The following is a 23,793-nucleotide window of genomic DNA, read 5'->3' as shown; positions in this document are numbered from 1 at the left end:
TGAAATGTAAGGGCAAAAGTGACCGATGATATCTAACTGAATCCTTGACTCCACCACTGGTTAACCTAACCAGGGTAACAGAAATAGAAAGAACTGATTATAGCCGTGCCTGAAACGTTTTGAAGGTCACGAAATCAAATTGGGAAAATTTGAATTGGAGAAGGGAGGAATGATGGCCGGCGATTGGAGTCAGCTTCCACCGGATCTGTTAGGGAAGATCGCGCAAAATCTAAACTTATTCATCGATTATCTCCGATTCCGTGCCGTCTGCGTGAATTGGCGCTCAGAAGTACCAAAGAGGCCTCTCCACCTTCCTACCCAACTTCCATGGCTAATGCTCAACAATAAGAGGGGAAACGAAATCTTTCGTGGCTTCTTCAGTCTATCAGAAGACAAGATTCATTGGCTTGAGCTTCCGGAGGCTTCTCGTCGCGAGCGATTCCGTGGATCCTCACAAGGCTGGCTAGTCGTCGTCGGAGAGACTCCTATGATTACTCTCTTGAATCCCCTGACGCGAGTAAAATTCTACCTCCCACCGCTCTCAACATTTCCAACCGTATTGGGTTTCGATATTTCCCAGGTGGGCAGAGAGTACCTGCTCAAGAACTCATCTGGGCATCGCTACACCCGTAACCTCAGAGAAATGCGAGACAGGTTTATGCAGAAAGTCATCGTATCTTCAAATCTTGGTACCTCTTCCGACGCCGACTATGTTATCTTAGCCGTTCTTAACGAAACAGGTGATTTGGCATTCTGCAGAAGAGGAGACGAAGCATGGTCTTTGATTCCAGACGCCCAATCTTACTGCGAAGACGTTATAGATTATAAAGGGTCGTTCCATGCGGTTGATAAATATGGAAGAATTGCGATTTGCGATGTAGGAGATACTTCTGTTGTGGTGAAGCTGATCGAAACCCCTCGATTGTTCGGCGGTGATATACTTTATTTGGTGGAGTTATCAGGGGAGCTGTTTCTGGTGATGAAATATCTGGAGCTCAAACCTTACGATGAACCTGATTTGATCTATAAAACAACACGATTCGAGGTTTCAAAGTTTGATTCAAGCGGGCCAATTTGGAATAAGGTGGAGAATTTGGGTGACTATGCTTTGTTCTTAGGTAAAAACTCATCATTGTCTGTGCCGGCTTCTCATTTTCCGGGATGCAGAGCAAACTGTATCTACTTCACCGACGACTATTCTGAGGCTAACTATGAAGGTGTATGTGGGGAGCATGATTTAGGGATCTTCAACTTAGGGGATGGAAGTGTGGAGTTGTTACCTTGTTACTCACAACATTCTCAATTAATTTGGCCTCCTCCACTTTGGGTTTCACCCAATCCATTGTAAGTGAATGTATCTATCTGTCATTTTGATGTAGATATGTGCTTATCTACTTTTTTTGTTCTTAGTTCTTATCCAACATATATTGTAATATGATATGAAGCAACTAACTAGCTTTGTTGGAAACTGGAATGGAATTCCGAAACTATGTGATGTAGTTATGTGCTTATCTTCCTTTATTTTGTTCTTAGTTCTTATCCAACATATATTGTAATATGATATGAAGCAACTAACTAGCTTTGTTGGAAACTGGAATGGAATTCCGAAACTATGTGATGTAGATATGTGCTTATCTTCCTTTATTTTGTTCTTAGTTCTTATCCAACATATATTGTAATATGATATGAAGCAACTAACTAGCTTTGTTGGAAACTGGAATGGAATTCCAAAACTATGTGATTAAGGCCATGAGAGCAATGACGTGTTCTAAAAATGAATAGTATGTTGATGATTATTCACAGAGATTTCTTATGGGACTTATGGCATCACTGTACTTTAAGAAAATGAGTATGTGGAAACCAGGTTTCTCTTGTAAGAAGTTAAATTGCAACAAAAATAAAGTCATATTGTATGCTAGTTAGGGTTTGAGGATAATACTGTACTGTGGCCATGCTTTCTCTAAACAAGCTTGGGAGATGCCCAGCTATTTGGTAGGCCGCTCAAAGAAAAGGAAACTCTGTTTTGAACTCCAAGACAATCTTTTTATCTAGTAGTACATATCAAGTAAATTGGGTCAAATATCTTGTTACTTTTCAACACTGATTGCTTGGACCATTTCTGGAGAAACTTGTATGGCTGAGTTGTGAACAAGGTGCAGTAAGCATTTGCCTATTGCCAAACATTAGCAATGAGCTCTTGCCAATTCATCTGGTGATTGTCATGTCTTGACAATTGTGTACTAAAGCCCAACTGATTGTAAATGTGTGTTAATGAGATTTTCTGCCCCAACTCTAAGGAGTGGAGATTTAATTCTACTTTAATAATTGGGAAAATTGGTTATTGTAAATAACTGGTGAATCCACAAAATGAGTCCCTGATTGAATGTTGGTGGATCTGATTCAGGGGATGTATTCTTCAATTACATTTATTAGGAGGTTAGCAAGATCCCAACTCAAGCTTATATTTTAATTAATCGTTTTTCTTTCCCTAAATTGTAAAATGCTTCTTGATTAAGGCTTCTTCAAGTCAGGAGTTTGATTATATATTTTGCTTCCTAAAATTACATGGATTTGAAAGTCAATTATTTGTAAGTTATTGGAAGTCCTTGAACAGGGAATCTACAATATTTAGGATTGACACTTGAAACTAAGATTATGCTTGTTGACTTGAAGTAATGGAACAAAGAAAAATTTGGAGAGGACCATTAATTATATTAAAATAATGCGATTTAGAACTGATTTAAGGGACTGAGGCTACTCTAGGTGGTCCAAAGAATGATTTCATGTGACTTACTGCATGATGCTCAGATTTTGAGAAAAACAAAAGAGGGAAGAACAAAGGATGAAATAAAGCTGGGTGAGCTATAGAAATCAATGATGTTTGTTTAGGTACTAGAAATGATATAAATGAGCATGATTTTTTTTAGGCTGGTAAGAATCATGGATGAATGTTGCAATAGAAGCTAAAAACCTTTAAACTGTAGAGATGGAAATTAACATTTGACCCTTTAAATAGTTTGGTAGATTCACATAGAAAATATTAGTATGACTGGTTAAGTGATCAAAAAACCTCATTGCTAACTATGAGTGGTGCTTTTGTGGCTATACTAGCATTTAAGAGGCACCAACATATAAGTGTCCAGCTTGTGTACCATCTCTGGAGCCTGTTCTTTTTGGCTGCCAAGGAAACTTTCCTTTGAGTATTCATGCTATTGATGATTCTATTGACCTTCTTTCCTCCCATTCTAGTTGGACCCTTGCTTCAAACTATATTAACATTGGTAAAGCATGTTAAATTTCTATTTATACATGTTATTGATACCTTAATCCACTACAATGTGAATGTCTCCCTGAACAAGACATGGGCATTATTTCTGATGGTGATCTTAAATGTTTAGAAATGTCAAAGGAAACACTAAGAAGCTGTAGAAGGTTTTGGAGAGATTGGCATTTTATTTTCCAATTTTGACATATGTTTTTCATTTTTTTTTTTAACTCAAAGAAATTAACATACTGAATTGTACAACATTGTCCTTCTATTTTGTACTCTGGCAAAGTGAACTCTTTTGTTTCCATTGAACAAGTAGAACTGCAAGTCCAAATAGATTTGTGAAAACTACACCTACTTGTAGAGTTTAGAAGGTTTTCAGCAGTATATAGTAGCAAATTTAGTCAGCTTTATCAAAGGTTCACAAATTTAGTCAGCTTAATCCTTGTTTCATGTTCAATGGCATGTGAAATGTTCTACGCAAAAGAGAAAGACTTGTTTGTTGTAAGAAAATTTTTCATTTGTTTGCCATTCAATTGCTGGAACAAGTTTTCCTATAAAAGTTGCATATATGTTTTGAAGGATGTGGTTTCATAAACTGGACTAGTCATCCATGTCCTTCCCTTTCTTTCTTTGTGAGGAAATATATCAAATTCACTATCTCAGAATTGCAACAGAGTACTATAGAATAAAGGCACCAGTTGGACCTCCATTTTTTATTTATTTATTTATTTTTTTTTTTTTTGGGGGGGGGTGGGGGGTGGGAGGGAGGGAGGGAGGGATGGGGGTTGGAGGCATTGTTGGGAAGCATTTGGTTAACTATGTAAGATTGCCTCCAGATTTCGGGTCTTTTGCAAGAGGTCTGTCTGTCTTGGATGTGTGGGAATGATTTTGTCAAGAGTCGCTGATGTAAACATCTTGGGAGAGAGGTTAGAGAAGAGTCATTCTCTAGATTAGTGCTTAAGACGCATTTAAAACCACATGATTTCAATGAAAAGTTGGTGGTAATTTAGGGTTTGTGTCAAATAGCGGACAAAGGAAAGAATTAGGCACCCCAGACCACTTTTAAACAACTTGTCTTCCTAGTTACCCGACCAAAATATGAACAATAAGGGCATGCCTAACAAAAAAGAGGTTATGGTAGAACATGCTAAAAGCATAAAAGAAACCCCTAAGGGCCTGCTTGTTTAGAGAGGAGCATGGGAAGGGAAAACCTGACAAATAGATCTCACTTGTTAGTGGGGTGAAAGATAGGAATGAAAATAGAATTTTTCCATTCCAATGAATGGTATAAATGTTTGGTTGGCTCATATTGTAATGGAGTACACCTAAGCGGACAAAGAAAAGAGATTGCCGAACTTTTTTGGATCGGGCTCGTTTGTAGCACAGCTCCACAACTTGACATGTGGACATTTTTAATCAAGTGGTCTAAATTACTGAAAGTGTAAAGAGTGCGATGGACATGCGATATATCTGATTATCAAACCAAACGGGATTGTTTTCACCATGTATCATTGCCCCCGACCTCTCCCTCACTGCCAACTACAAATGGACTTACATCTCAAATCCATGAATTTTGCAGAAGCCATTTGATACACAAATATTGCACCTGGGTTTTTTAGTTTATTCGCCTTTTTCGAATTCAAATTTTCCCTTGCGGTTTTTTATTTCTAGGTTCCCATTTTCTCCCTTTTTTTTTTGTTTTTTCCATCGGTTCCTCTTTTTCTGATCATTTTCGAGTAGATAGATTGGGAAGTTGCCTGTAGCAATCCTAAATATTTCTACCCTTCTCTTTTGCTCCATCTCTTGTTGCTATTTTGGTTGAACTTCCTCTCATGTTGCTGTTCAAATACCTTCTCTACTCAACGTTTTTCAATAATTTTATTTCATTCCAAAATTCCTCCTTCCAGATTTAATTATTGTAGATCTGACAAGCATTCTTGGGTTTATCCTTGACCAGAAAAAGCTTAATTATTTTTTAGTTTAACATTTGAGATTTTTATTGAATTTGGGAAGTGGTTCTTTTCTAGATTCTTCAGGTTGTGCTTTTGTAAATTAAAGGGTATTTGGATTCCCTGCAAATGCCTATTGATTTAATGCCTCTCGTCTTCTTCTAAAATCTCCACCCCTCTGCATTTCTCTCATGGTTCACCATCTTTTGCTTTTTGCTCTTTCTGTGTATTAAGCAATTTTGGCGAAATTCATGATTTCTCCGTTTGAAAGAATGAGATCGAGGTTGAAGGAGAAAGTTGCCCACCAATCTCAGATCATTTTCCCCTTTTTTAGGGTTTGATGGAGGAAACAATCTGAAATGGAAGTCAGATGGTAGTGAGAGAGAGGTCACCGGCGGTTATTAATGTTGAAAACGATCCGAGATTTTTGTTGCCAATGGATTTTGCGCAGAGAAGTCATTGTGAAAACCAGGAGTGAACGAATTCATGCTTGGAGATTTCTCTTTCTATTTTCCTTATCATTTTGGTTTGATAATCAGATGTATCGCATATCCATCGCACCCTCTACAGTTCAGCAATTTAGGCCAATTGATTAAATATTTACATGTGTCAAGTTGAGGTATTGCTCTACAGATCGTGTAGCACAACCTTGTGCTACAGATGAACCCGATCCAACTTTTTTCACCCTAGCTGAAATGGAAAAAGTAAGTAAGACTTTCTCATTCCTTAATCTCCACCATAACCACTATAAAGAAACGAGGCCTAAGAGGCGATGTGCTAAACTTATGGTGCCACCTCTACCCCTATAAGGATACGCCTCTTATACCATCAAAGTAAGAAAACTGGTATGTTTCTCTACAATCCAAGGTTTTTGCACTTAAATTTTGAAGAGTTAAAATTGTCTGCAGAGAGTGATAAGATGTAGTGAACATCCAACGATTGGGAGAGTCTGACCATACACCTTAGCTGTGGAATGCTCACTACAGATGATTTTGATGCGTTGAGGTGAAAATCATTTTCCATATGAGAATTTAGCAATGTGAATCACCTTAACTATTGAATATTGAGGGAGATGCGCATGTTTCAATCCAAGGGTTTAGTGTTTTAAACCTTATGTCCAAATTTTACAAATGAGGTGTTGATGGAAAGTTCTTTCCTAGTACTTTGCAGTGGCATGAAAATCGACTTCTGTTTGGAGTGGACCCACTTGTCATGAAATCAGAATCTTTTTTCTATAATAATCGTTTGGAATAATTTTGAAACCATATTCATGCACGAGGGTTTTATTAGAAATAGAAAATTCTAGTTTTGACATAAAATGTCATTTCTATAACAAAAACATTACCAAAACACTACCTTAATGTGGCGAAAATGAAGAGGTTGCGATAGATGAGTGGTAAAACTAGAAAAGAAAATATAAAGAATGAACAAATTATAGCAAACTTAATCATTGCCCTCATTCATGATAGGTTACGAAAAAATTAATCATTGCCCTCATTCATGATAAGTTACAAAAAACTTGTGATGTGGCGTAGACATGTGCAATTGAAGTCTTTAAATGTTCGAGTACAATGAAATGATTTATTGCAAATAAAAGAAACTAAAAGAGCTAAAAATAGGCCTAGAATAACTATGGAAGAAGTGGTAAGGAAGGACACATATAGCTCAGGATTAAAATCTTGTATAGCCTTTAACAGAATTGATTGTAGAAATATGAAACATGTAACCAACCCATTTAATTGGAATATTATTGTATGGCTGCTTTACTTTCTCTGGCTTAAGAAAATTTTGTTCTGCCTTAGATGTATTTCCTCCAAGTGGCTGCCATCTTCTGTTTGGAAGAACCAATGCTTCTATGTTTTGTTGGACATTAGTCCTTAAAAAGTTCCAAGAGCTCACACTCAGTTTCCCTCACCACCCGGCCCTTGGGTAAACTATTGATGGACGATAGTCATCTTCTCATGGTATATAGTAATGGCCGGTTATTGTTGAATGGCAGTTGTCTTCCCATGGTATATAGGATATGCTTTGAATAGTTTTTAGTTGTAGCATTTTGGCCTTGAGTGAGAACTTTGCATTGAGGTTTCCCCATTACTTTGTAAGGGCTCGTTTGGTAACTTTTGCTGAATGTTTCCTGTCTTCATTTCATTTAAGAACGGAACCATGAAAAAAGTGTTTGATATCTCAAATTGGAGCAACGAACTTGGTAAGAGTCATAAACTCGAACGTCCTAAGTTTGACTCCCACTAGGCACACCTTGGGTCATTCACACGTTGAAAAATAAATAATAAATAAATAAATGAACCACGGACGTTAAACAAAAGATTTCGCTTTTTAATTCTCATAAAATGAAAAAAACGTTTTTTCAAATGACTACCAAACGCAGCCGAAAGAATATTGTTCCGGAAAAAGCCGATGCCTTTCGTCGTCTCTGACGAAGTCTCGGTGAAGAACCCCCTTTCGTCGTCCCTATTGAACTCTCACTGAAATCCTTCTCTCCTGGTCGAGCCCTGCTTTCTTTCGTATCAATTGATGCCTCTCTAGCTTCGTTCTCGCTGGCGTGAAGAAACTCTTTTCGTCTCAGCTACGTACTGCACTCTCGTTGATACCCTTCTCTCCCGCTCGCTGAAGCCCCCGCTCTCTATTGTTTCAGTTCGTCTCAGGTACTGAAATTCTCTCCTTTCCTTCATCTTGCTGTGATTTCCACTGGGTTTTTTTTTTTTTTTTCTTAATTCCTGCTATACACCAACCGACAGGTTTGTGAAATTATGATCGATCCCATTCATGTTTAATCCATTTGGATCGAGATTTGGGCGAAAGAATCTCTTACCTGTCGGCGACTCAAACCCCAAACCCTGGTTCCTAGTAGGGAACAAAAAAGATCCCGTTCTTAGCTGTTCTTACCTCTCTTCTTCTGAAATTATCTTGCTATACATCTATTTAACCAAACCCCTAAATCCCATTTTCCAGAATCGAAAGTTTCCTTGGTTCTTACCTAAACCCTAGAAAGCACAGAGGATTTCTTGGTTCGAGAATTGAAAGTGTGAGGTGTGGTTCCAGATTTAGAAGTTGCAAAATCTCTCAAGCTGGAGTGGCATCTGGTATGTCTGAAATTTGAGGATTTTCTTCTCTCCGAAGTGTGAAATTGATGCAACCGAACTCCTATAGTTGATTAGTATATCTTATTTTCTAGAATCAACGAGTGTTGCCTTTGTTATCCTCAATTTTTATTGAAGATTGTCCCCACCCAGTTATCGTTTCTACCCAGTTCTGGTAAGATGATGTTATTTTCATACTTATCTATTTCCATCCATCCACCAGCAGAAGAGCTTCGTTTTGTATTACTGTGATTTCTTGGTTGATCCACAAACCTATGCTGTGATTGCTTGGTTGAACGAAATGTGTTGCTTTGCAAATCTCTGCTATAGAACAAATAGATTAGAGTTGTGGTTTCTCAAAAATACAAATTTGTCTTTTTGTTCCAATTGCTTGGGGAATTTGATTAAATAATGGATTTGGTAGGCTATGTGAAGTTTGCAGTGTTAAAATTCACAAGGTTAAAACAGAAATCATTTCTCTCATTGTGCTAAGGTTCATCTCCAAGATCAATTGATTTTGTAGCAATGATGATCTTTATATTTTATTGAACCAAACTTGACTTGAACAAAGGTGGAGAGTAATACCACCGGCCTGAAGTATTGAAACCTCATTTTTATTTAATGAAACCGGGAACTTTTTATTGGATTCATGATATAATTCTAATGTTTAGTTAATGGATATTATAATATTATTTTTCCGACTTTTTATCATGAAATCGTGTATGGCGATGTCAATTACCTACACCTTATGGTCATTAATGAGAATAATGGCATTTATGTAAATATTGGAAAATGTAAACATCTACCCATAACGGGTTTTACCAAATGCTGTTTGGTTCAGGAACTCTCCCGAGAATAGTTCCAGAACAAGTTTACCAAACGTACAAGTCGATCCAAAAAGTCATCTTTCAATGAAGAAACACTAAAAGATGGTCTAGTCGAAGAACATGTTCTCAGAGCAGAAATGTTACCAAATGGGCTCTAAGCTACTCAGAAATTAATATAATAATAGGGGGGAGGGGGGTGGGAAAGAAAACAAAAAGTTGAAGTAGAAAATGTCACCCATTATGCAGGCTGGAGACTACATCACTTTTATCATTAATGGAGGAAGCAGAAACAGTGCAATAGAAAGAGTTGGAATTATTGTTTTTGGATGCTGGATTGTCTGGGAAGTTTCTCTTTTGGAGCTAACCATGTTCAAAGGATTTCAAAACCAAGTCAGTAAGAGGTTAAACACAAACCTCAGACGTCAGATCTGTCACAGTATGTTTTTCAAATCCTCATAAGAGCCACCATTGGAGTAAGGTAGTGTGTAACTTGGGCTTATTGGCTCAGGTTATGGGCCAATCCAAGCATAAATGGCGGCATTGACTCTCTCCTATCTGAGGGTTGAAATGCTAGTCCATCCTCATCAGCTAGATGTCAGGTTGGTTTGGTTTGGTTTGGTTTGGTTTAGTTTAGTTTGGTTGGATTCCCAGGTTAGACACCAAGGATGAGTCAGAGGGATGAGATGCTGAGTTGTGTGAAAATCTATACTCATATAGGCAGAGAGAATAGCACATGCACGATTTTCATGTCCTTGAACTGGTTTTGAGTTGAAGTCTGGAACTGAACCCCTGCTGTTTGCACTATCCTAGCAACCAGAATGCTACCCCTCCGGCCCTCCCCCTGCCCACATTTCTGGACAGTGTACAAGCTAAACTTTTGCCTTCATTTCTGGACTATGTGAAAACCAACCTTCGTGCTAGTAAAACCTCTCTTTGTGGACCAGATTTAAAGCTCTAAAACTTTGTTTCAGTTGAACAAATCATTCAGAATGTTCGTTCACTTGGGTACTTTTGGTGTGTTAGACTTGAGCTATAAAATCTTTTGGAACTTTAAGCTGATGCTACTTATTTAAATCCAGTTTCTAGTTATATATCCTATGTGTATTCTGATCATATGTTATCACTGTAATAGTGCTTTAATATTCTGGCTTTTTGTAAAACCTTTCTCAATTTTAAGCTGACAGGACTTTCTAATTATTATCCTCCATGTATTCTGATCTTATGTTATTATTGTAATAGTCTTTAATATGCCTGGCTTTTTGTCATTATGCATCCAGCACATGTTTCTAGATCACAACCACATGATTTGTGTCAGTGTTAATAATGTTTTGATTGAAGGCTTTGTACTTATAATGAAGTTTACCAAAAAAAGTTGTCTTCAGGATTAAAATCTTGGTTCACTCTTGACAGAATTATTCTCAAATCGTTAGCGATGCAACAAGATCCTCGAATGCTGCCACCTGAGGAAGTTTCGAATGCAAGATTACGAAAAAAGAAAGCCTCAAGGCATGTTGCACCTGTGTTCCAGATGCAAGGAGAGAACCTCAAGGGGGTTCAGGAGACATTACCTTCATCTTTCAAGGTCACACAGAAGGCCCAGAAGAGAAACCTGAAGAGTGAAGGTTCTCCATCATTCCAACAGCCAGAGAGATCAACCTCAGATTCCTTGCCAGATTCCTCAAGATCTGCGAATGATTACCGAGCACTGAGACGAAAATATTTGCTTCTGGAGGAAGAGAGCTGTATATTGGGGAGAGAATTGGAAGAGGTTGAAGATGAAGTCAAGGCCCTGGAAGACGAGAAGCTTGCACTCTTGGACCAGCTTGTTGTTCTAGAAGGTCTAATTGATCCCTCAGAACTTCAGCCTCGTGGACCACCCCTATCTTAATTTTCTTTAAGGGACCCCTATATTAACTTCTACAAACCAAGACAACTGTTGCTGACTTGCTATATTGTTCCAGATGGATTTGATTAGTTTCTAGATATCAGCTACTACACCTGTATCAGCAATTGTGCAGACATGGAATCAATCTAAACCCTTATCATCAACGAGCCCTTTTGTTTTAGTCAAGTGTTTAATTCGTAACAACATTAAGCTCTATACTTGGACTATTATCTTGGTAATACAAGCGTTTTGAAAATTGAAGCATTTCATTGATAGCTTTCCGACATTGAACACTAGAAGAGGATTGTCTGCAAAAATAAGGATGCTTCGGAGCTTGTCCAAATGATTGCTAGAGAGTAAAAGAACTTGGATCATTAGTAATTCTAGTTTCAAACCTGTTTGAATCATAAGCGCCCATTTAAGCATCATTCCTTATGTCATGGAATTTATCATGGTTGGAGGAAATAAAGCTTCTTTTCTGGCTTTTGTCTTAGGGGGGGTGGTTGGGAGAGAGTTCTATGGCTACAGGGAAAATTACAAGACAAAGTACACCGGCCACTTGGGGGGAAAAATACCCTTACAGTGTAGGCAATCATATGTCCTTGCATTCTACGGCCAATGGCTTCTCTTCCAATTTGCTTGGTACCATCTTGCTTAGAGAGTGTTTTGGACCCAGAGTGAGAGGGCTGCTGTTAGACAAATTAAACATTGGAAGTGTTTCCTGTGGGGGAGTGTGTCCCCTGCACATGCATGCCTGTGTCTGGGCGCAGCTGATGCACTCCCCCCACAGAGTTCATTTTCCCATTAAATATACACCAACATATGGTCATGGATTATTAGCTTCGTCAAAAAGATTTCACCAAAGAAATCATTTTGAAACCCTGAAACAAAAGAGAGAGAACCATCAAAATTCTTGTCATTGCACCATATTTAACACAGCTACACGTACATGAAGGAAATCTAGACATACTATCAATCTAAGAAGGATTAATGGAATTCTAGATTTCTTAGATTATCACTCGGTTCTCTGCTGATACACCTCTACACAAATTTATGTCATTCCTCAAGATTTTCATTGGACAATTTTTTTCGCATTTACAAAACTAAAATGTAAAAAGGAGGAACCTGCACTCTATAACCTAAATTTGTGCACATAACCAAAAAAACAAGTTTGAAAAAAAAAAAAAAAAAAGGAAAAAAGGGGAAAACCCTGAATTAACCTATCCCCAAGTGCTTCTTTAGTTTGAAAAGGCGAGCTGCATCTTGTCTCAACTTTATTCAGCTTCAGCTTGGTCATATAACAGAAATGACCTTTGAAAAGCCAAGCAATGCCAAACCGCAATGTCCCAGTAATTTATACAAGGCTTCATAAATTCATGTCTTGACTCCACTATGGTGGTATGCAGCCATAGGTCGAAGATCTTGTATGGACTCTACATCTTTGTAAGTCCCAACTTCTCTTAGTGATTGCCATCCATTGCGGGCCAGAAGCTCACGGAAATCGTCCTCACTGTACAAGGTTGCATCTTCACTGTTAATTGCCTGGCTGTTGCATGCATCATAGTGATAAAGCTTAATTGTCACACCTGAAAAACAACACTTGTATCACTTGTCTCAGTCTCACTTTATTTATTTATTTATTTCTTTAAATAACATGCTTTATTCTATTCCCATTACATATTTATTAAGGATTTTATGTAGACAAATTAAGGCATATATTATGCTATGCCCAAAACCAAAAAAAAGGGGATCCACAAACAACCTAAGCAATTTGCATATTTTTCATATGCAATATAACATGCTCTAGGATGCATTTATATTAGTTACATAAATAAAACCCACCAATCTTACATCTTGTGTAGGTCCATGATTCTTTTTTTTATTTCTGTTGGGTTCGAATGCAATCACTACATAAGTGGTCTGCCAGATTATATGATCAGACACACCATATGGACGGAGCTACTCACTCAAGTTGAAGAATCATTGGATACTGACCTGGATCTATGTGAAGGGTGTAGGTTGTCTGTGGCATGGCACGATCAAAGCTCCTCACAACACCATCATCGTCTTCAACCCAAAAAGAACGTTTCGACCTCAAACCAAAAGCATTTCTGATTGCTTCCTTGATGGCATCCGCAGATCCATCAATTCCTATTTTGCGGGTCATGCCACCCCACTTCACAATAATGACATGCCCTGCAGGGGGTGATACAGACACAGGATAACAACCCACCCCGCCATCCCATTGGGGCACATCTGATGAGCCAAAAAGAGAATCAGCAACTGAAATGCAATATCAAGAGGGAGTAAAAAATAGAAAACCCAAGAAAAAAAAATTTGTTATAATAAGCAGTTGGAACCAAAAAGAAAAATGATCACACTCCGCACCGGCAGAATTTCCATCTCTCCAACTCCACGTGCTTCTTCCATTTTGCGGAGGGCATTCTTGAGACATCACAGAGGTAGTGCTTCGTCGGTCACCGTCTGACCTATGAATATTTAGTGTGTTTGGCTCCAAGCCTGAGAAGCATACTTCATGAGCATATGCATCAAAAGCATAGACGAACATAAATAAGTTAACCAGAAATTAGAGTAATCCAACCAATTGCAGAAGTTGAAAATAAAAGGAAAAGTGTAAACATTTCTACCAACGGCAAAGGCACTTTATATACCTAAGTCTATCTTCAATCAAGTCAAAAGTTTTACAGATGAAAAACCATACAAATCCGTTCAGCATATAGAATTAAGGAAATACTAAAACAAGGGAAGGCATCATTGACATATCAAATAAACAAGTAAAAACATTCTACAGAGTACCCAAACTGAAGTCCTTATCGACTACAGACCATGCTCTAGTTTTGTATAAAAAGGTAAAGACATAAACTGATAATATGCCTATGTCCACATTTGTTTCACCAAATGGAATTGGAGGGGCTCCAAGCCAAGGCCACTGTAATCCTTATCTGAAAAGCCAAACCCATTGTCTAGGATCGGATAATGGTATTTTAGTTTACACTGATGTCAGATACTCCAACAGTATCACCTAGTCAATTCCCATGAATATATATCACATACGGCAATTTCAAATACATATCATGCATTTGAATCACTTCTCATTATTCTATCCCTCGCAAGTTGCAAGAAAATACTTCCAGCTACAACAATTTTTGTAACTAATTAAATTCTTCCTTTAAGTTTTATTATTCTTTCTCATGGCTGTGTTATTCTGGAGAACATTCAAAGAGAACAGAACTAAGATCCTTCAAACATCATTTGTGGATATTGGATGACTGGATTTTTCATAAAGCAGGATATAAATGTAAATGACAAATTAGGAGTTACGAACATATAATATGACCATATAAAATTTGTCCAATCAGATAAAAACAGGTGCATAACTCATAGCATTATTCAAGACGTACACACTTAAACTTGCATTCAAACTTGCATTCTTTTACCATATGTTTATCTGCAACCTTTTGAATAAATAATATTTTGGTAAAAAATATTCCAATAATTCATGTCTTGACAACCCTGGTAGTTTTCTTAGTGGTAGTAATGTAAGGCTAGGTAACAATTACTCTAACCCCAGATAGGATCACTAATTAGCTCCGAACAGGCACTGACTTCAGACCTTAAAACAGTAAGATAATAGCTTTAACAGGGAAGAAGAACAGAATAAAATCACCCCAATATCACCTAAGAGTGACAGCATATGACCCCAACTCAATTCAGTAACAATAGGTCACTTATCGCAAGCAGAATTTTAAACTCAAGCCTGAGAATAATTAATCTCCAGAATAACAGTAACAGAGGTTGTTTAGGTCAGATCTTATCATCGAACGGATGACTAGATGGAGGGGAACAGCTCCCAAAATCTCAGACCCAACAGCTGAACCAATGCCGAAATAACAAATCTTGAATTAGGGCTTGATTTGGGATAATTTTTTTATATCTCTCAGATATGAACTCAGAGCACCACCAAAGGCCGGTCAAGTGGGACTCCTGATGGGGGAAGTCTATCCTCCAAAGTTGGTAAGAAACTGATTGATAATTAGTGAGATCTAATGCCGACAAGGTTACAGTCAGAAAACCTAATTTTCCAGAATCGCAGGGACTGGGATGATCTCTCTAATCAGAAACCAAGTGTGGCAACAACAGAGCAATATTCTGATGGCCTGACAGTGATGATTATCAGCTTTGAAGGGATGATTGATTAGGTTTTCAATGGCTAAGCTAAGATCTGAGAATTCGGGAGAGAATGGGTATCAATTGGAAAGAAGAAGGTAAGAAGAATATAATATACGTAGTATCTCTCAGACTAGGGCATCTCACCCAAGGCCACCTTACTGCATCTCACAGGCTTCTTGCACAAAGTGAATCCTTTTACCATTCATTAATTCGTGGGGGACTCCAAAGAGTCTAGTACATTATATTGACAGCAATGCTTTAATACAAGAAAGCAACAAAATAAACAAAATGAAACAAAACAAAAAACGAAACAAAGACTTTTGGAAACTCCTAAAACCGGAAACTAAGTTGCTAGTCCCTAGTAAAAACAAACAAACTTTTACAGAAGGATATAAACTAAAAAGGAAACAAATGTTTAGACAAAGAAAGTATTCCAGAAATCTCCATCAACAGCTTGCTGTCCAAAACAAAACAGAAAATCGAAACTTATTGAAACTAAACTAAATCAGAATTTAAAATACAAAAATATGGACCAAAATCACTGTTCACGTGAACGATAACTTGTAAACAGTATTTTTTTTTTTTTTTTGATTTCTATTTTTGTTCTCTTCTTCATGCTTTGATCTACATCAGGTAGAAATATGAAAACATAAGACTTAATCGAAGAAATAATCTTGAATTAAACATGATAAGCATTAATATATGCTGATTTCAGTGATAATCCCTTCAAGTTAGTTGGTAAGACATATATATGGGTTCACCCCCAACATCCTCAACCCCCCCCCCTTCCAACTCACCAAAAAGAAAAAATGAATGATTCGTTCCTAGACAGGACCAGGTAAAAAGTGATGTCTCTAATGCTCACACACACATAGGGTGGGGGGATATCTGAAGAATTGCTAGAGCTACTCAAATCAAATATTGCAGCATGAACCAACTCAAATACCAGGACAGATGGAAAAAAGGGTCAGGAAAGGATGTCTATTGTCATTACATGGACAGAGACAATAAAATGTCATTGCTTGGAGCAATGGTAAAACGTTAGGGCTGCCTGGGAAAATGCCCGGTTTGAGTCTTGAGAGTGGCCACTTTGCGCAATAAATGCCAACGGTTAGGACCGTCTCAAAACTCACCCCTCCCAGGACACTGCATAATCAGGACAAGCACTGGGTAATGGCCCTTTAAATTACTTGACAAGCCTTGATTGACTGTCATGAAATCTCCTTCATAGGAATGTCCACCTGGGTTCAGATTCAATTTCCCCACAACCATCTAATTCTCCCAAAAAAACAGAAGGGATAAAAGGGGGAAAAAATGAAAAATCATAAAGTAAAACCAGTAAGGCTAACAAAGATAAATTGAAAGTTATTTTCCTTTTGTAGGTGCAGCAGTAATAACATGTCCTCAGCCATAAAAGGCAAAATATTCCACCGCCTACTGGCACTATCAGTGAAGATACACACCTCAGTGACACCCATTTATTGGATTTTTACCAACTCAAAGTTCCCAGTTTCCAGTGAGAGAATTGATTGTAAGGGTGAAACTGATTTGGTTTTCTACATAAAACCCATTTTTTCTTTTAATCCAGAAAGTGCACTATAAACGCCGCTCATCCTAGCTTGCATGAAAAATGTTTCCACACACAGTATCCCGAGCAGTAAACATTGGGTAAACTTCAAGAATATAAACTCCATCTAATTAAATCATAAAAAATTCCATTAATTATCAAAACTTAAGTGAAACTGTTTGACCATGAATTATTATCTGCCACCAAAATAGCTCTCACAAGTTCCTCTCATACTAGAAGAGTGCGAGAAAATAGGTGTGGCAGGCAGAGAGAATGGGGGGGGGGGGGGAAGAGAATCAGTTAAATGGATTAACATTTTAACTCCAAAAGTGAAGTTAAAGGAATTTGTTGGACGAACCTAAATATGTTCCAAACTGTAGATTTCACATTGATCTTATTTAGTGTCCAAAAATGAGAGATGCTTCCTCAGTCGTGAAGGATACAATGGAGAGCCAATCCTTATCTTTTATGTGCAAAATTTTTCATCAGGGTTGGATGTGACACCTCTCATCTCATTATTCAGTTCTCTTCCCCCTCCCCCTTGAGACACAATATGAGCTTAAATTAATCCTTTTATAGGGATTAGAGAGACAAACTTCAAATAAATGATATCTTACATAAGCATTGAAGAAAAGAGTACTCAGTCCATTCATAAAGAAATTCATTTGCAAGCTACGGTGTCAAAGAATAAGGCCCCTTATCTCTGTCATTTATAATGTGTCAGTTCACACATAAGAAATTCAGCATATCAACTTCCATATTTATTAGGTCTAATAGATTTATAGTTGGGTGAAGTTAAATTACCTGAGGAAACATATTTAAAGCATTTTTACCTCTGGGCTTTATTGTTCATATATCAATTCTTTCTTGATTTAAAAACAAGAAATAAATTTGTTTTATAACATTTAGGCCCCATTGTTTGATGGATAAAAAGGGGTGAAAAACTTGTGACGGCGGGTCCCACATGTTGTGGGTTGGGTTGACAAGGAAAGAAAAGGAAATAAAATAATTAAATATTTAATTTTTAGTGGGGTCCACCTCAATGGGAAAGAGAAGAAATGGAAGTGAGATGAAATTTATGGGAAAAAGAGAAAATAGGAGAGAGATAGACACAAAACAATTTTTCCATGAAGTTGGTAGGACTTTGCAAGTGAATGGGGTGAGAAAATTTAACTGCCACATCAGTACAGAACAACTATTGCATTAAATGACATTGACTGGTAAGTTCCCCCCTCCCCCCATTTATCCAAATACTCATATTTGTAATAGTTTGTGATATGGTTTAAGATCTCGATAATATCTCGGTTTTTCAAAAAGGCGAGACGAGATGCATGGTGAGGTATAAATTGTATAAAAACTTGACCGAGATCCGAAGATCTCGGAAAGATTTCGCCAAATCTCGACTCTCTCTCTCTCTCTACTTTTTTGAAGAAAAAACACTGGAGCAAGGATTTTTGTGCTTTTGCATGAGGATCTCCATTCCTACACTCATTAAACCTTAAAGAGTAGAGAATATTACCTCCTCATCTACATTTGGAGTTACTTTTCTTATATATGATGTTTTTTAATTATTATGATTATGTTGTGTCATGTGTTGATTGTGGAATACAACATACTAGCCTAGGGTCCGAAGAGTCGGAGACTACTTACATAGGGTACAAGTCAAAGTACTATTTTGGGTTTGATTTTTAAAAATTTGACATTTTCAGTGTGTTTAGAAGGCCTAAAATAGGTTAAATACCAAGTTTCAGGGGCTACAAAGACCATATAGCCATGGAGACCAACGACTGAGTCGACTGGGAAAAAAATACATGATCTTATCGAGATCTCGCCAGATCTCTTTTTCGGATTAGCGAGATGGGGGTGAGAGCAAGATCCTAAGCCTTGGTTTGTAGCAAACGAGTACAAATTTCCCACCCTTTTTACCTTTTCCACTTTTCTCCGTCAAACAAACAGGGCCCAAGGGAAAAAGATTGCAACCCTACCCTTGTACAGATTCTTTTATACCTCTCTCACATAGCAAACAATGGGTCCCACACTGACACTCTCTCTCCTATTCTGACCATGTGTCTCCATATGATCACCATATGGATGATACCATTTTGCAACCCTTCATTGGTGTAGCATGCAAATTCCTTCTTACACTACCCTTTCAGGCAACCCTCCCCTGACATTTAAATAAGTATCTACCAACTTCTAACTACATAAGCTTAAGACTTGACATAATAATTACAAAATATGATCTAAAGCTTTGAAGCTCTCGCACGGGTAAGAAGGTGACCTTGATTTATTCGGTATGTCAAGAACATCCATGGAGGGGGAAGATAAAAATCATATATAGCTCATATCAAAAAATCATATATAGCTCATATCAACCATATCTCTTGCTCATGGCGAAGCAATGAGCCAGTGATACTAATTGAAATTCTTAAAACAAGATAAAATATGTGCTTACTACAAGGGCCACTTGAGCACTTCAAAGGAATCTCATAACCAATGAACGATAGTAATAATTCAAAACCAGTAGTCAACAGAAATTGGGTGTAATGATCTGCCACAAACAGCATGAGTTTTGTGGCTAAAATAAAGATGGTCCACCAGTGTCATTTGATAGGCTAAACAGACTCCAATCATACAGCTTGTTTGTCCTACTAAGTGTCCACAATTTTTTAAATGTTGCACACAAAGTTTAAATGACTATAAGACCAACTGACATTCCGATGGGTCTTCAATTGGAAGAGAAATACCATTTCAGAAAGCAGATGCACAGTATAACTCCAATAAATGCTGAATAGATAAGAGTAATGACAACATTAAAGGTCCTAGTGCCAAGCCAGACTATGTCTCAGTGACTTAGGCAAGGTGTAGTGACTCTTTTTGGTAACCAACAGAAGAAGAGAGATACATGAGAATCAAACTCATTCAACCATCAAACAGCTCAAGGTCCACATCATTCTAGTTGCAGGCAACCCAAGCATGACCCGAACTCATTACAACTATCAAACATAGGAAAATAAATAGTACTTCTTATATTTGTAAGTTATTTTAGTGATGAATTCTTTCCTAATACAACAACTAGGTGGAGGTGCTACCAATTACTGAATCCCAAGCAAAAACAGATGTCATAGTAAGATACCACAAAGTTCATCCAATACCAACAAAAGCTTAAACCCAAGGAGAACCATTATACATCAGTGACCAATAACAAAACCACAATGGTTATGCAAACAATAATTCATAACTTGGGAAGTTCTACTTTGCAGTTTTAGAGCATCCCAGAGCATGGAATTCCAACATTGAGCATCCAAAGAATCACGGTCAGTGATTAATCCAAAGGAGGAGGAGGAGGAGGAGGAGGAGGAGGAAGAGGGAGGGGGGGGGGCGGAAACACCTTGAATAACCTGGTAATTCAGTAATATGCATTGTTTTCAAATTACCGTTGTTATGGTCCAATCTGTCATCTTTTCTTTACAGACCATGATATGTTTTTTCAGTAAGATTATCAAGTTTATGTATACTGGCCACTACAGATACATATAGATGACAAATAAGTCTGAAATAGTATCGCTGACATTTGGAAAACAGCAATATAGTATTTTCTTGAACACCCCTTCGTCACTGCATCCAAAAGAATCAACTGGATACGATTTAGTATGCGCAATGAGCTACCCATAAGATCAGCTTTTATTGATTGAAACCAAGAAATGCAAAAGGAGTGAATCAAAAACAAGTACTACTTAAGAATTGCAAATACTGCAGCGCGATATTAATCCGCATGGTGAACAAGTAGCCAGGTTACAAACATCAAACGAAATAGGGGTCTATCTCAATTAGCCATCGACCGAAACAATTAAGAGACAGCTTAATTAGTGGATTCATAATCCTAACAACATGGGGGAAAAGACAGAGAGAGTGAATTGATTACCTTTGGGGGAGAATTGGAGGTCTTCGCGATGGAGATGGTAGGGATCAAGCGAAGAATCCTCCGCATCTTTGAAGAAAGAGAGAGAAGAGGGATTAGAATGCTGGGCCTGGGGGAGTTGATGATGAGGGTTATTGTTGTTGTTGTTAGCCTTGAGCTTGCGGACTAGACTTCGCCATTTCTCTCTGCAAACACCAGGAGAGCGTCGGTAGCCTTTGTTTCCAATCTTAGCTGAGGCTCCTCGATCCCATGGAACGGACGACTGGTAAGTAGGAGTAGTAGAAGAAGGATCAGAAGACGAAGACGATGAAGTGACGTTATCGGAAGCAGCGTCAGTTGCAGCGGCATGGGCGTTGCTGATACCAAGAAGGTGGCGGATCTCAGACTCCGCCCATACCTCCGACGAAGACGGACCGCCGCTTTCTTCTTCTCGATTGCCTGAATCGCAGTCCATATCAGGCAACTCGTCACTGCGCGGCAACTCCCACTCCATTTCTCCTCCTTTTTCTAATATCTAATCTTACTCCACTTAACTACTGTAGTCTATAGATTCACGAGATTGTCCTCTCTCTCTCTCTCTCTCTCTCTCTCTCTCTCTCTCATGTTTTTAATGTGTTATTTCCCCTGAATTTCTGGGAGGGAATGTAGGCTTGTGCCTTGCCTATGTATCAGGAACGGATCGGCCAAATGGAAACCGATTCCATCTGAGTATTAGAACATTGTCAGAGTTTTAAGACTGCATTTTTAGTAGTCATTCAAAAAAACGTTTTTATTTTATAAGAATAAAACAATGGAATAAAGCATTTGGTGATATTTTTTAATTTTTTATTTAACAAAAAGGAAGAGAAAAAATTTTAAAACGTAAAATGATGAAACGATAAAACCTTATTACGTCATTTCAGTTTCATTTCAAATACCAAAAAAAAAAAAAAAAAAAAAAAAATTGAATAACTAAGGTAATCATTCCTAAAACAATTTCATCACATTTTTTAATTTTAAAATGACATTTTAATATCGAAACTAAAAATTCTATTTTTGACATAAAACATCATTTCTAAAATTGAATAACTACTAAACATAACGTAAATATTAATATCAAATTAATATTAAAATAAAGCTAAATCACCAAAATTTTCAATTTTTTTAGAAAAAGGATAAAATTAATTGATTCAAATTGAAACGGTTGAATTTAAATTGAGATATGGAATCGAAGACCGATACCAATTCCATTCCCAAAATTTAAATTCTAGATAATCATATACCAACCCGATCAAAGCGATAAATACAAAGTAAAGAATTTTTTTTTTTATTGGTGAAAGATTTCTTAGAAAGGATGACAACGACCGGTCAGGATCAGGAATCAAGATAAAAATGTGGGGTCCATACTCCATACCGGTCCTTATTTCATATTTCATGAACTTTTGTCAGTTTGTTCGCTTTTTGAGGAAGCCTTTTACTTTGTCTGGGTTGAAATTTGTCAAACAAGACAAAGAACAATGGGTAGACATGAAATCTATTTGGTAAAAAATTATGAATTAGTGACAAATTAAGTTTTTTATTAAAATTAGTATATTTTTTGGTAGAAATTAGTATTAATTAACAGGAAGGCGACAAGTCCTTGGAGAGAAAGGACAATCCTCACCTGATTCTAAGAATGGGCGGGCCGCGGGCGTGAGAAGTTTATTAGGAAAATTATAAGTATACTAAAAAAAACTGGATCCAGCTCCTGCGGGCGCGACACGGTCGTGTGAGAGTTAAAGCTCTTGTCAACCCATTTAACCTCTCAGGCTTCTTTGTAACTAAGCTTAATGTTCCTCTAGACTTTTTACAGTTCTAAAAGCCTCCTGAGGGAGTGAGAACTCTAATACTTATAAGTATCATGCCTTGTCCCTTCACCTCTGTGATAGTTTTTACCAGTGAAGAGAAGAGCCTGTTGTTAGTCGGATTCCTCATGATATTGTTCGCTCTGGGCTGCTCGTCATAGCTAGCTTAATGTCACCTTTATGGTTTTTGTTTTTTTTTTGGCAGAACACCCTTACGGTTTTAAAATGCCTCACGAGGGAATGAGGATTCCAATATTTATAAGTACCACACTTTAATTTCCCTTCACTCACCAATGTGGGACTATCTTAGTCGCTCTTGTGGTGGTTTTTATCCACAACAGCTCCCAAACCTGGCTTAACCTTATCCTTTTTTCATGGATTCAACCTGAAATGAAGAAAGAGAAAATGCTGGCTCTCGAATCGGGCGACTGTAAAAGTTTGATATGGGAGTGAAATTCGATGATTTCATTAATGAAGATAATGGACATATACATAAGAGACCTTGATCGTGTATCCCTTTGATTGTGTGATAATGATACAATAGAGATAGAAAATCTAGTTACACGAGGAAAGATGAAAATGTGATTGAGATAAATATGGAAGTGTGAGTTGGTGATTGGAATATAAGTTTGGAGAGCACGGTTAGTGCTAGCTGGCTAATGAGTTGGACTTCCTCCAACAAATCGCTAATACTCCCCCCCCCCTAAAGTTGGAGCGTGAGGATTGTGAACCGCCAACTTAGAAAGTAATAATTAAATAGGAATTGGTCATGGCCAAGGGGCTTGGTAAGGTCGTCCGTTATTTGCATGTGGGAAGGAACATGAAAAGTGACGATGCAACCAGTCTAGATTCGTTCCCAAATAATATGACAAGCAATCTCCAAGTGCTTTGTACGTTCATGATAAAAGGGATTGGAAGTAATGTGGAGGGTGGTCTACTGTCGCGATAGAGCCACATGGGAGCTGTGTGGGGTACACCAAGATCCTAAAGAAGGGCATGATGCCAAACAAGTTTGCATGTGGTAGTAGCCATGGAACGATATACAGCCTCCATGGAAGAGTGGGATACAGTGCTTTGGTTCTTGGATTTCTAGAACAAGGGATTATTGCCATGAGAAGTGATGCAACCGATAAAAAAAAGTTGGGTAGAGCGGCAAGCAACCCAATTGGAGTCAGAAAAGGCTGCAAGCTGGAGAAAGCTCTCAGAAGATTAAAAAAAAAAAATTTCCAACACCGGTGAATTTGATTTGAGATGCAAAGG

General features: G+C 37.7%; 2 protein-coding genes and 1 long non-coding RNA gene across 4 annotated transcripts; 2 read left to right on the top strand and 1 right to left on the bottom strand.

Annotated features, from left to right (window-relative positions):
- Window positions 1–79: 79 nt before the first annotated feature.
- Window positions 80–11,194, top strand: LOC122074023 (F-box protein SKIP23-like). The gene is made up of 2 exons (XM_042638808.1): window positions 80–1,344; window positions 10,556–11,194. The coding sequence occupies exons 1-2, from the start codon at window positions 170–172 to the stop codon at window positions 11,031–11,033; spliced, it is 1,653 nt and encodes a 550-aa protein (XP_042494742.1). The 5' UTR covers window positions 80–169; the 3' UTR covers window positions 11,034–11,194.
- Window positions 7,568–8,493, top strand: LOC122074027. Its single transcript, XR_006138945.1, has 3 exons — window positions 7,568–7,883; window positions 7,977–8,321; window positions 8,414–8,493. It is a non-coding gene; the product is annotated as an uncharacterized LOC122074027 (long non-coding RNA).
- Window positions 11,195–12,080: 886 nt separating the features above from the next.
- Window positions 12,081–21,288, bottom strand: LOC122072834 (trihelix transcription factor GT-1-like). Of its 2 annotated transcripts, none has more exons than XM_042637259.1 (4): window positions 20,714–21,288; window positions 13,419–13,562; window positions 13,026–13,286; window positions 12,081–12,616 (listed from the first exon to the last, which is right to left on the bottom strand). In XM_042637259.1, exons 1-4 carry the CDS (start codon window positions 21,201–21,203, stop codon window positions 12,405–12,407), a joined length of 1,107 nt encoding a protein of 368 aa, XP_042493193.1. In that variant the 5' UTR covers window positions 21,204–21,288; the 3' UTR covers window positions 12,081–12,404. The 2 variants fall into 2 exon arrangements, with proteins under 2 accessions (XP_042493193.1, XP_042493194.1); XM_042637260.1 differs by having other exon boundaries at window positions 13,419–13,550; window positions 20,714–21,287.
- Between the last annotated feature and the right edge of the window lie 2,505 nt (window positions 21,289–23,793).

This window comes from Macadamia integrifolia, chromosome 3 (assembly GCF_013358625.1).
Source record: "Macadamia integrifolia cultivar HAES 741 chromosome 3, SCU_Mint_v3, whole genome shotgun sequence".
In the NCBI taxonomy this organism is placed as follows: Eukaryota; Viridiplantae; Streptophyta; class Magnoliopsida; order Proteales; family Proteaceae; genus Macadamia; species Macadamia integrifolia.
The sequence above is the reverse complement of the archived record's forward strand: the minus strand, read 5'-3'. Positions and strand labels throughout refer to the sequence as shown.